Source organism: Phalacrocorax carbo, chromosome 17, assembly GCF_963921805.1.
Source record: "Phalacrocorax carbo chromosome 17, bPhaCar2.1, whole genome shotgun sequence".
In the NCBI taxonomy this organism is placed as follows: domain Eukaryota; kingdom Metazoa; phylum Chordata; class Aves; order Suliformes; family Phalacrocoracidae; genus Phalacrocorax; species Phalacrocorax carbo.
In genome coordinates this window covers 802717-816303 of record NC_087529.1, presented here as the reverse complement: position 1 = coordinate 816303, position 13587 = coordinate 802717, and the positions used below count along the sequence as shown (strand labels likewise).

Here is a 13587-nt window from a genome sequence, read left to right as displayed (position 1 = left end):
GCAGCACATGCCACATCTCCAGCTATCAGCGCCCTCCTCCTAGGGTTAAGTTTCCCTGCCTGCCTTCTGGCAGGAGAAGAAATCTCCTCACCACCTGACAGTGGAACCTGCATAGCCTTAGGCAGGACTTGCCCAGCAGGTCAACCCACAGGTCATTCCAGCCCATCACAAAACCACCTTTGGCTCCAGTTTACACCAAGGCACAGGGTTGCATGGTCCTAGGTCCAGCTCTTCCCTCAGCCTGACACGTGCCCTCATTCGCTCCAGCCTAGCAGGGGCAGAGGGCCTAAAAGACTCCCTGGCATTACAGGGCTGTTGCCTCTTGCGAAAATCATTTACCGTCTCCCCTCCTGTCCTTACAGGGGTGAAGTCAGAACAAAGACCAAAGAAAAGTCTTACTTGAGGAATGAAAGGCCAGGAAGTTCCTCAGTCCCCTGCTGCTTACTGCCGTGTGCTCTGGTTTACTACATTTGCCTCGCCTTCCAGCTAAACTGGCTGTGGCAGGGAAGTCATTATGTATGCTTAATTCAGGTGGAGGGGTGACACCAACAGGTTCAGAAGAAAGGATTCTCTCCTCCTCCCTGGCTCACAGTTCTTTTCCTTCCTCGCGTGAACTTTCTCCCTGTTTCTATCTTCTCGTTCCTCATCAGTACCTTCACAGGACTCAGCCAAACAGACTTTGGCTTGTTCCCAGCAGCCGCTGTTCAGTGTCTTGGGGGTCAGTGCTGAGTAATGTGGGGCCCTGCTGACTGAAAACAGAAGGGGGGTTCAGCAGATTATCACATCTCAAGCTCTCACTGAATAAAGTTCACAGTCACTGCTACACACCATTTGACCTGCCACCTTTCCGGCAGCCTCACCTGTCACCAAGCCTTTCACTGACCTCCAATAAACTGAGCTCTTGCTGCTGGAATCGGATCGGATGCAGCGTGACTGACAGCTGCATGTTGCACATGGAAGTACACGCTCTCATCCAGGAAACCAACACAGGCTACTAATAAATGCGCTGTGAAATTACAATCAAGCCGATGGCATTGCCTTCCTCCCTTACCCGGCGACACTTTTCTCCGTCCTGCTTTATTCCTGGCAGAGTTCTGAGGGTCCCGGTTTAAATAGCAAACGCCACCGTGCTGCAAAATGAGCCCAGGCGTGGTTTCCTAATGCAGAGCTCCCCCTCCCGCCGGTCCCCAGGGTGCCGCCCGGCCATCGGCGCTCGCTGCCGGTTCCAGTAACTTCTTGCCCTCTCGTTCAACGGCGGCCTCCGGGAAGGAACAAAAGCAAGCAAATAGATAACTAAATAAAGGAACCCCGCGGAAACCCGGCGATGCCGGACGCAGCCCAACGCCCCCGGGTGCGCTTGCACCACGCTGCCGGCAGCGCCCGCCGCCCCCCGCGGCTGCCCCCGGCCCGGCGGGGCTCTGCAGCGGCCCCTCCCGGCCCGGCGTGCCGGCTGTGGCGGGCGGGACCTGCCGCCGCCGCCGCGCCCCGCCGCCGCCCGGGCACTGCCCACAACCAAGATGGCGGCGGGAGCCTCAGGCGGCGGGGTGGGCCGCGGCGCGGCGGGGGGCTGCCGCCTGCTCCTGCTGCTGGCGCTGGGGCGGGCGGCGGCCCTGCCCGGCGGCATGCTGTACCCCCGGGAGACCCCCTCCCGGGAGCGGAAGGAGCTCGGCGGCGTCTGGAGTTTCCGCGCCGACTTCTCGCCGGGCAGGGACGCGGGCTTTGTGCATCGCTGGTACCGGCAGCCGCTCCGGCAGGTACCGCGGGGCGCGGCGCGGCGGGGGCGGCCCTTCTCCGGGCGGGGCGGGCGGCGGAGGGGCTCTCCTCTTCTCCCGGGAGGGCCCCCTCAAAGCGGGGTTCCCCTCTCTCCGAGAGCACCGGTGCCCCCTCCCACCCCACCAGGCTCACGGAGCGGCTGCGCTTTGCCTCCTGCCCTGCGCGAAGCCCCGCCGTTACGAGGAGTGTTTCTTAAGGGGCTGTCTAATTACCGAGCGACGAAAACAGCAGTCTCTGATTATCCCGCTTCTGCTCCGTAGCCAGAAAGCATTTGGAGGAACGGCAGCCAGCTTTAGCTGTCATAGAAATCGCTGTGCTGCAAAAGGAAGGCTGGCTGTTCGTCCGCAGCATAGAATAACCAAAAACATGCCTGCAAAGGGCACTCCTGAATTATTTGTTCCAAAGTAGCTGAGTGCAGATAAACGTGCTCTAGTGTAACTGAAATCCGTTATGAAATTAACACCTTTACTTGAAAGAAAGAAGTGTATTCTATGCATAAAATGTATGTGTCCTTCATCATTTCTATCTTAGCCCTTTGGCCAATTTTTTGCCAAATTGTGGAAGGAGAGAAGAGCTGAAAGACACTATGCTGCTAGAAGTTTTGCATAAAGACAGCCAGAGGAGAGGAATCCTGCACTATGTCCCCCCACAGGGAGGCTTAGATGTGTACATTCAACCTACTTTAGACATTAGAGAATCTCCCTGAAGGCGACACACATTATGGCCAAGCCAGTCAAAGGTTGTCCTTTATCAGATACTGGAAAATCCACTTCATCGTCCATGGATTTTCCTGCTAGGATTTTCTGATGTCTGGTAAGGGCTATGAGTTTCTCTGCAGTGCCGGCTGGGTTCAGTGCTGAGTCAGCTGCACATGTGGTGCTCACCCCCGGGCAGCCAGATCTTCCTCGTTCCGCTCTCCATGGAAAGGCTTCCGTAGGAAAGGGGAAGCTGTTGCAGCTGTGCGCTGCTGCAGCGCTCATTTAAGCAACATCACAAGTGCAGCAGGTGCTAAAAATGAACAGCTCTACTTTGCAATAGCATCCGGTTCCCTCAACATTAAATGTATTTTGACACTGCCTGCCTATAATCCTTATATTAAAAATAAGCAAGTGAATTGGCTCTGTTGTAATCCTGAGGAACTGATGTTGCTTCCAGGGAGTGAGGAAGACTGGACCCATCCCAGTCTCCATGGACCTTGCCTGGGGCATCTGCCCAAAATATCTGTGACTCTTGCCACCCTCCTACTACAGCTCTTAGCCTGACAAGCAGCACCCTGAGCCAGTGAACTGACACCACACCACCAGCATTGCTCACCAAACAGCTAGAACTGTGCAGGGGAAACTGCAGTTTGTGGGAAGTCTCGGGCTGAAACAGCGACCTGGGCATTTGCTATTTCCCCCCTCACTTTTCTGATTCTGCAATATCAGAGCCATTAATAAAATCAGGAGGGGAAAAAGATATGAGCAGCTTCTTCCTGGAGGAACTGGCAAGTTCATCGGCCTGATGTTAAGCAGGACTTGTACAGGACCTGTGACAGACCACACCAGTTTCTAAACAGGTTTTCCCAAGTATTTCTACTTGGCAAAGGGATTGTAAGGCTGTCAGTGGAAGAGGGCACCTCCAGCAATACAGGTTAGACAGCCAAGACAGTAAAACTTGTCTTTTTTAAAATGTTCTGTTCCCTCCCTTTCTCTGCAATTCCTGCCAGAGTGGTCCTGTTATTGACATGCCAGTGCCTGCCAGCTTCAACGATATCACTCAAGACCCCAGCTTGGAGAACTACATCGGCTGGGTTTGGTATGAGAAGGAGGTACTGCTTCCTCCCCGCTGGCTTCAGGATGACCTCAACACCAGAGTGGTGCTCCGTTTCGGTAGTGCCCATTACTACTCCATTGTGGTACGTTGCATGGGAAATCGTCCGTGTGCTTCCAAAGTCATGCTGCCCTAAAATCTGTCCTATGACTTCCTCAGCACACATATCTCTGCCTAGATTTTATATCACTTTGCTATTTTCTTAACTCCTGGCTGTTTTCCTCCAGCCAAGAACTTGGCTGTTTCCCAAGTGTCTCTTCTCTGATCCTCCAATATCAGGACTAGTAACTAAAACGTATCCTTGCAACAGGATCTGCCCAAAGGAGTGTCTCTCAGTGACACTTGCTTATATATGACCCAGACCTAGCTCCTAGTAAAGGAAGGGCTGCTAGACTGATCCCTCAAAGGGTAAGAGTCCAGAGCGAGGCTCTGTCACTGGGAATCCCGACTGCCCTTTGCCGGGCTCCTTTCCTTCTCCCTGCTGTGCTTGCCACAAAACCCCAGTAGCCCTGCCTCTTGGGCTCATAGGTATCTTCTCCTGCAGTGGGTCAACGGAGTGCAAGTCGTGGAGCATGAAGGGGGGCACCTCCCTTTTGAAGCAGATATAAGCAGCGTTGTCCAGGGCAGCCCAGGGGTCCCCTGCCGCATCACTGTTGCTCTCAACAACACTCTGACTCTCCATACTCTGCCTCCGGGGTCAATTCAGTACATGAATGACAAAACAAGGTGAGTTGCTAAAGCGCTGTACTGCTGAGCTTATCTCAGGGATGAGAGATTGAGAATTTATTCAGCTGCTGGTTCATAAGACCCTCCAAGCAACTTTTGAAAGCATAGGTTGTATTTATGCCAAAATTCACCAGTCAAGCAGGGATGAGTTTAAGCTTTGGTGTTATAAAGAATCTGCACTGAGTTATTGCATCTATTTTATATACAGGGAACTGAGATTAAGTGATTTGCCAAGCTGAATCAGTGGCAGATCTGAGATGCTTGAGTTCAGCTGGAAACTGCGAGTACCAGCTATCCTGAAGGCTCAAACCTATTCAGTGCATTAGATGTTTATTAACTGGTAGTCCCCAGCAGTGCAGCAGCAGTAGCACTACTGAGAGATAGATCCATCCTCTTGTAAAGACTATTATACCAGCTAGCATCTATTTTTAAATGACTAATTTACATTGCTAGCATTCATATGCTGCCTTCAGTTCTGTTGGCTACATTATGTTTCATGACATTTCTCCTGTCTTGCTCACTCAGGTATCCCAAGAACTATTTTGTACAGAACATCAGGTTTGATTTCTTTAATTATGCTGGGATCCATCGCCCGGTTGTGCTTTACACCACTCCTTCTGTCTACATAGATGATATTACTGTGACAACTACCTCATCAGAGAGCGTTGGTAGGTCCAGAAAAATTACAGCAGCTACCTCAGGCTCCAAATGGAGATAACAAGGGCAGCAGAGAAAATATCCTGCAAAAGTCTGATTGAATTTGTTTCGTAGTGGCTTTCTCTTGGACCTGAGCTGATCTATTGCACAGCTCAGCAGCTGCAAGAATACAGTAAAGAGTTCAGAGTAATAAGAAAAAAAAAAGAAGTGCTTGCAAGAGACTACTGTTAAAGTGAAAGGATGATCGGGTGTTTCTCAAAGTAGAATTTCTCAGTAGGGACAGTATTCCTGCCACTTAAAGCAGCTTTATCTCTAAGTAACAGAGTTGTGTGACTGGCAGACCTTGCTGGAAGTTTCTGGACCTCAAGACAGACAGGTCATGCTTCTCATACTCAATTCATGCCACACTTGTTCTACATCTCCCTCTTTTTTTAATGCTGCTCTATGTGAAAACCCTCCAACATGATGCATGCATTTTTCCTTTCATGGCAGCCTCTGATTGTCTTCTGTTTCCTTTGAACTAGCAATGGTGCAATACCGGGTATCGGTTGTTGGCAGCACACTCTACTCCTTGTCCCTGAGTTTACGTGACCAAGAAGGGGAAGTGGTTGCTATGGGCAATGGGACCGCTGGAGAGCTAAAAGTCCTGAACCCAAATCTTTGGTGGCCTTACCTGATGCACGAGAACCCTGGATACCGCTACTCCTTAGAGGTAACAGCGACATTTCTTCCTTTCTGTGCATATTTCCTCTGACTGTCTGGTGGGGTTAAGGAACTGCCATATGGTCCATCTTCCATACTCATCTTCTTTCATGGATCCTGTGCATGTGACCAGAGAGGCATTGTCAATTATAAAGTAATCAAATCAAGCTTTGCCAGCTTCTGGGATGCTGAACTGAAAGGTCTGTTGGTGAGAAGAGGGGAGCATGCCCGGAGTGCACGCACACACTCTCAGATACTTGCCTTTCATATCTAGGGCCCCCTCCATCCCTTGCAAAAGGACCATTTGAGACAATACAGGGGAGGAGATATCGCAAAAGCAGAGTCTCTGAGGAGCACGCCACTAACCTCTTCCACATGCTTTGCAATGCAATGAACGTTCTTCCCACTCTGCAAGACAAGAGTTCAGTGTCGATAGCATGAGCCTGGAAGACTGTGTGAATTGATGAGTAGTGATGTTTAGATGCAGGAATTAGGGCAGATGGAGATGCTGTGAGTTTCCAGGGTCTCAGGTTCATATCTCTTATGAGCAGCTGACATTTCAGTCATTGCCTGATATCGAGGTGCAGGGCGGAAATGTGTACCGCTGTCTTGCCTGGGAGGATGAAATGGCCCAGAAGAGCAAGTGGAAAAGAAACTGAAGCTCTTAGGGTGAGCAAGCCCAAAAAGGGTCATCTCGGGTTCATTCTTCATCCTTCAACTTCCACAGCTTGGATTTCTGTTTTCTGTTTAGTCAGACCTTTCTCCTTCCCTGAGGAGGTACATGGGGACCACAAGAATCAGATGAAGCAGTGTCGAGGAGCAGGCACAGTGCCGAGGCAGGGCTGGGAAATGGACGAGGGGTCAGGATAGCCCTTACAGACAAGTGGGAAGGAGGACAGGGCATCCTTGCAAAGCCCAGCACGTCATTTCTGTCTCCCCTTTGGAAAACCAGGTGAAAATGCAGGCACAGGCAAATGGGGTGTTGCTGGAGGATATGTACACGCTCCCGGTCGGCATCCGCACCGTCCACGTCACCAGCACACAGTTCCTCATCAATGGCAGGCCCTTCTACTTCCACGGCGTCAATAAGCACGAAGATGCGGATGTAAGTGTGCGGCACCTGTGGTGGGGGCACCTAATGGCCCCTTGCGTTGTGCCACTGAGGCGCCTGCTCTTGCCTCCCCTCTCCACTCCAAGGGGCTGTTTCCTCACACCCTTCTCCCAGGCTGGGAGCTGCCAGGGTGAGCTTTTACCAGCATTAAGGGGACACCATGCCCAGTCCTGCCATAGCCATCCTCTCGGGGCGCATGGGCAGGCCCGGGTGTCCTTGCTGAGGAGCTAAACTCTCTCCCAGCCATGGCTTCCAGTCAGCGTGTCTCAGGTTTCCCGCCCCGGGAGGTGCCGGCGACAGCCTCCGGCGGGAGGTCGGAGCCGCGGAGGAGCCGCAGGGCTGCGAGGCGCGGCGCGGCCACGGGGCGGCCCCGCAGCCGCGGCAGGGGCTCCGTCCGCGCGGGGCAGAGCCGCCCCGGCCCAGCCGCGCGCTGCGGGGTGGCGGGCGCGCCTCCTTCGCGGGGCCCGGGAGCGCGGGCTCTCCTCAGAGGGAGGCACAGAGCCCCGCCGCTGCGGGCCCTCCTTCACCCTGTCCTTCCCAGCCCGCCTCATGGATAACACCTGTGAAAGGGAGGGAGCAGGCAGCCCAGGCAGGGCAGAGCGGCTCCCCGAAACGGCAGCAGCAGCGCCAGCAGCTTGGTTGCAACTGCCATGCCCTCTGGTTCTCCAAACAACCATGTTCTGAGCGTGCATGTGGCAGTGCCTCTCAGAAAGGCAAACACTGAAAGGAGAGGTGGCGCAGTCAGCTAGAAATGCACCTGGGGCTGGAAATGCTCTGGGACTGAGCAGGGAAGCGGTGGTGCCTAGCTAATGCGTGAGGAGAAGCCCAGGCCCAGCAGCGTGACAGGGTGTGATGTCTCTCCCCCCTCCACCAGATCCGTGGCAAAGGCCTTGACTGGCCCCTGGTCGTGAAGGACTTCAACCTGCTGCGCTGGCTGGGCGCAAACTCTTTCCGCACCAGCCACTACCCCTACGCTGAGGAGATCATGGACCTGTGTGATGCCAACGGCATCGTGGTGATCGACGAGTGCCCGGCAGTGGGGATTAAAATGCCGTAAGCAATCACTCAAAGGACCCTTCCCCTTCTTGCTATGTTCATCCCTGCCACAGCGCCAGTTGTCCTGATAATGGAAGTACTTTGCTCTATTTAGAAATCAGCCCGTTGCACCACGTGTGCCTAGTGAGGTTGGGCAACCAGAGGGCATTTTGCCACGTGGACATCGCATCATTTGGTCTGATTCAATTAATGAGCTCAAACCACAGCCCCGAACTGTGCAGAGGGCTTTGGGGAAATAGGGCAGAAGCCATATTCCACATCAAGGCTGAGCTGTGCTTATATACCCCAGAAGCTTGAGTTTTCACAGGGAAAAGCAAAGAGGATGGATTTTATGCCCTCACCTCACTGGGTCTCACTTCCTTTTGTCTTTAAGCGAGAGCTTTGGGAACAAGTCCTTGCAGCATCATCTTGTTGTGATGGAGGAGCTGATCCGCAGGGATAAGAACAGGCCGTCAGTTGTGATGTGGTCAGTAGCCAATGAGCCGGCATCGGAGCTGCCCCCAGCAGCTTACTACTTCAAGTAAGTGCTTCTGCTTGTACCCAGAGCTGAGGCTTGGATCGTGGCAGATATGCATCTTCTTCCTTTTGGGATGGCACAGAGAAGTAGTAAAGAGAGGGCAAACATTTTTTGGGAACGCTAAAACAGTACCTACAGGTACAAACTAAAAGTGTAACTGCTGCATGTGTTGAACTGATGCCCAGAACTGCATAACAGTCTCAGCCTGTTGTTCCTGAACCAGTAGGGCTCTGCAAAACTACCACAAGTCCATTTGGTCTGACCATCTCTTCTTGACCTAAGGGTCAAGCAAAAGCAGACCTGATGGGAACAGGTTTATTCCTTGTTACCAATGGAAGATGGGTGCTAAATTATTTGAAAATTACAGTGAAGCTGTAAAATAATTGGCCTTTAATTCTGAAGACAAGGTTCTTCAGTTAGAGCTAGTCATTTGTTCTGCAGGGGATTGTGACACCCCCACTTCAAAGCCACTGTTCCTAGTACCTACAGAGCCTTTGGTTTTATTTTTAAAGAGTTTTAAGCTTTGGATAGCCAAGAGTCATCTCTATAATGGGGTGGCAGACTGTCCCTAGTAGCTGTAGGTGCATTAAAAGGTAACTGTGAATTTACATTCTTCAGAATGCAGGAGGGTGGTGGATCAATGTCAAGGTAGTAGCAGAACTTGACCCTCCCATTGTGTCTCATCTTCCTCATTCAGGGTTTCCGCAAAAGGGGCCAACCTTTGACTGCTCTGCCTGCTGTGGTGTAGGGCTAGGGGCTCATGCTATTGCAGAAACACAGCCCAAGAATTGTTCAGAAACTTCCCGCTACCCTTCTCCCATTTCCATGACCAAACTCACCATCCCTTCACCAACTTGCAAGCTGCTGGCACCAACAGCCAAATTAACATGCCTGCGTTTAGTATACTTCTGCTCTTTTTTTCAGGTGGGATAGCAACCAACTTCATGACAGATAAAGGTCTCTGCCATGATATTTATAATCCTGCAGAACTGGCTAGAATTGCAGGCATGTTATAGCAGACGATCACTAAGTATCCTGCACTATTTAATTAAAAATACTCTGCCTGCTAAATCGAAAGCAGCTCCAAATGCCTGGGGCAGGGTTGAAAGGACAGAGCTTGGGGAAATGGGGCTGTGCTTCTCCATGCTGTTGCTGAACTCTTGCTTTACTGTTTGCAAACAGGACAGTGATAGCTCACACTAAAGCTCTCGATCCCTCCAGACCAGTAACCTTTGTGACAGATGCTAATTACGCTCTTGATCGTGGTGTAAGTTTACTTTATTTTCTAGCTTTATTTTTTTAAATTCATACATTAAATTTCTTTTTCTTGTCATTTCATAAACTGCTCTTTTCCCCCCGCCTCCCCAAGTTTACTGGACATATTTAACAGAGAGAGGTAGACCACCACTTATATTTTTCTTTCTAGTACAAAGCACCTTATCCTGTAGTTGTAGTCCAGCTGAAAAAAAATTATCTGTAACAGAATAGTTCTTTGCCTTGAGTGAAATATGCAGGATCAGACCCCTGGATTCTATTAACATCATCATACTTCGCTGTTCCACTCATTGTGTTTACTAATGCTCAGGATTTTCACTTGCAATTAAACCAAAGCTTAAACCTCTTTAAAATGCTAACAGCCCTTGTAGAAGTCTAAAGGAAGGAAGCTTTGCTTTAATTCCTGCTTTAAACTGCTCTAGCTGTTCTTTGGCAGATGTCTGTTAATGCTGAATCATCTAAAAGCTCTTCCAGCTTCATAATTGAAGTCCTAGAGCTGTATAAAATAGTCAAAAGGCACTTTTCTTGGCCATCTGTGCCTTAAGCTGGCCACAGCATGAACCAAGGACCTTTAACACACATAAATCTGCTTCCAGGGTAGTCCCTATGTCACTTTTAATTTTTCAAGATGGCTTTATAGTACTTGCCACTGCTGCACAAGAAACACTGCTGGCAGGTGAGTTTGTAGGTACATATTAGCAGCACATGTCCCTGCATAGGGACACAGGTTACACTGTATTTATTTTAAACTACCCCACAATTAACAGGAACAGCCTTCTGTAACTCTCAGAGGTCTGTTCCTCCCCACCCCAGGAGAAAAACCTGGTGGCCTTAGTCCTGAAGGAGCCCAGCAGGGATCTGCTCTTGGATATTGCTGTTTCAGCAGGCACACACACAGACTCTGACATCCCATCCCCACTAGCATGTTCTGACTAGTCTGAGACAATACAGAAAACCAAAACCAAATAACACATCTCGTACACCGATGTGATATTAGAACTTTTTTCTTTTATTACAAAACATGTTAAGAGAACATTGAACAAGTTACATATGACATCACTTTATCTTTAGTGGGCTTTGTGCCTTGTTATCATACTGTCCATGTGGTAGAAATGGCATATAACTTGGAGAATGCTTAGTATTGCACCATTGATGCACAAATTTAGCTGCTAGTCAAAGTATTTGACCACTAACTTGATAATCACATTCCAATACTCAAAAGTACATCTAAATGTACCAGCAAGCCATAGACATCATGGAAACTCAAAAACTTCTAACAAACCTGAGGATGAAATGGGTTGATCTTGTCTAACTCTGCCGTGACTTCCTAAGTCTGTAAGAAAAATGCCAAATTAATATGCTGTTAGCTTATTAAATTTATCCTGCTTTTTTTCTAGGAAAGATGTCATGTTGGGAGGGCTGAGTGATGGGGAAAAAGACTTTATTCTACATATAATAAAACTGGATTCCATGAAATGAGCCAAAAGGATTTAGCTTTATGAGTGAAGGCTGTCTGCTTTGAGCTCTGAGACAAAACACTCTCACCTTGTTTTCTGTAGGCTCCTTATGTGGATGTAATCTGCGTAAATAGCTACTTCTCCTGGTATCATGACCCAGGCCACCTGGAAGTTATTCCTCTACAACTCACTACACAGTTTGAGAACTGGTATAAAGCCTACCAAAAACCCATTATCCAGAGTGAATATGGAGCGGACGCGGTTCCTGGGCTTCATAGTGTAAGTGTTATAGACACCCTAGATGGAAAAAAGCACTGCTCTTCTTACAAGGTAATTAGAAGAGATGGGTACCATTAGCCTGACTTCCTAGTTTTGAGATGCATTAGCCTGGAAGTGTCCAGAAGACTCCAGGATTTTAATTCTCCTCCACTGAAATCAGTGAGCTTTGCCACTGACTAACAAAGGTTAGATTCTGCCTAAAGAGGTTATAGCTTTGAGTGAAAGCACTGAGCACTTTGAAATCTCTACTTTGCATTTGTAGAAAATGCTTAATTGGAAGACACTGGAGCCTGGACACTCATTTCATGATGCTGTCCTGCACAGAAGGGGTGGCACTCCTGTACCTATCGTGATAAAGCAGCACTGCCAAGCAGAACAATGGACTCCCCCACAAGTACATCTGGCATTATGTTTGTATTTTGTGTGTGCTAATGGTCACTAAATAGCCATTGTTAATGCAACAGCAATGAAAAGACCAAGCAACTGTAAAGCTTGTCTTCAGGAAGCACGTCCCCAGCAAATAGGGGGTTAACCTACAGAGCCTTTGCTGAGATTAACTGTCACCTTAATTCAAGGCCACCTCTTTTTCCTGGCTGTAGGATCCACCTCTTATGTTCAGTGAGGAGTATCAGAAAGCTATGCTAAAAGAGTACCATTCTGTTTTTGACAAAAAGAGGAAAGAGTATGTGATTGGGGAGCTCATATGGAATTTTGCTGACTTCATGACTAATCAAGGTAAGCTTGTATTTATATTCTAAATAACTCCCCATCCTCCCTATGAGTTTAAAATTGTTTATTATACACAAAGAATATTGTACTGTAGTGTAGGTCAAAAGGGCCCTCTGCTTACCGAGATAGAGCACAGCTGATTTCTGTGACAAAGTCCAGCGTGACCAGAGCCAGGAGGGAAGGTCCTGCCTGTACTTAACGTGTCCTCTCTCCCCAGCTTGAGCTCCTAGATGTCCCACCTGCAAAGATGCTACCCAGAACATGAGACTGTGCACTAGGGCAGAATGCAAGGGAAGCAGAGCCAGGTTACTTTATTTCTTGGCCATCCTCAATTCAAAGCTTCAGTCAGCTGTTAGTGATGCATCTCCTTGCTTCATATTTCACCTGTAACTGCCCTTAGTAACAGAGCACCTTAAATAATGTATTATTAACTTGGTATAGAGGCTTAGCAAAGGAGGACCAGATGCCACTCTAGTAGACAACTATGATGGCACTCCATCCACTATTAATAAATAAGTGCATTCAGAAAGTATGGGGCGCTAAATCCACAGTGCAGACAGTCACTCAGAAATTAAACTATTACAACGCAGAAAGAGACCTAGTAAGGAACCAGTTATGTATGTGCCACCTGCAGTGAGTTAGGGTGGTGAACAGTCAGTGTTAAATTCAGGCAGAGAAACACCATTAGGAATAATCTGTAGAGCACCAATATAGGTATTAGAAAACTAAGTCATCGCAGAGAAGCAGCCAGAAAAGTAGTATTAGTTTCAAATAGGAGGACGGAGAAAATGTGGACAAGTTCACATAAGCATATGCAGTTCTAGAATCTTTACATGTTGTGATCATTTTTCTGGACTCTTATGAAAACTAAAATAGGCAAAAAGGATATGGACACCACTAAAGGATAGTACAGTCAAACAGTAACCAACATTTTCACCATAAAATTTCAAGGTGGAACTAATGGCAGAAGGAACTTCTGTAAATATAATACTGATCAAGTTAACAGGCACGCCCAAATTAACTGTCATCAACTTAACAGTTGTAAATACAATGAACTGCAGCTGTATTGCTCAGTTACTTCAGTTAATCTTGCCAAGATGACACAAATTACATCTGCCAAGTTCCCCGTTGTACCTGACTATGTGTAGAAGAAAGTGCATAGGTCTCTTCCACCTAACCTGATTTAGTACATACATCATAGCAGTTCACAGTAGCGGATATAAGAGCATTTTATACACACTTGCTTTATTTTATAACTTCTCTACAGGGACCACACGTGTTTTGGGGAACAAGAAAGGAATATTTACCCGCCAACGACAGCCCAAATCTGCTGCATTTGTTCTTAGAGAAAGATACTGGAAGATTGCAAATGAATCAAGCTGTCTTCCTCCTATAATAAAATCACACTCTCTCTTTCTAAAATGAAATCAAAAGGTATAGTGGCTGGGTACTACTGTGCTGAACTTGTTCATTAAATTTCTGTTGAAATAATA

The 13587-nt window shown here is 48.5% G+C and overlaps 1 protein-coding gene and 1 long non-coding RNA gene across 2 annotated transcripts in view; one reads left to right on the top strand and one right to left on the bottom strand.

Annotated features, from left to right (window-relative positions):
* LOC135316147 (uncharacterized) overlaps window positions 1-1583 on the bottom strand; it is a 20810-nt gene extending 19227 nt beyond the window's left edge. Inside the window, exon 1 of the long non-coding RNA XR_010375584.1 lies at window positions 1052-1583. This is a non-coding gene — a long non-coding RNA (uncharacterized LOC135316147). The remainder of the gene's footprint in view (window positions 1-1051) is intronic.
* Window positions 1495-13587, top strand: GUSB (glucuronidase beta). Its single transcript, XM_064468264.1, has 12 exons — window positions 1495-1754; window positions 3482-3670; window positions 4130-4311; window positions 4837-4979; window positions 5493-5680; window positions 6623-6775; window positions 7656-7834; window positions 8211-8357; window positions 9537-9621; window positions 11189-11365; window positions 11965-12100; window positions 13362-13587. The coding sequence occupies exons 1-12, from the start codon at window positions 1518-1520 to the stop codon at window positions 13517-13519; spliced, it is 1974 nt and encodes a 657-aa protein (XP_064324334.1). The 5' UTR covers window positions 1495-1517; the 3' UTR covers window positions 13520-13587.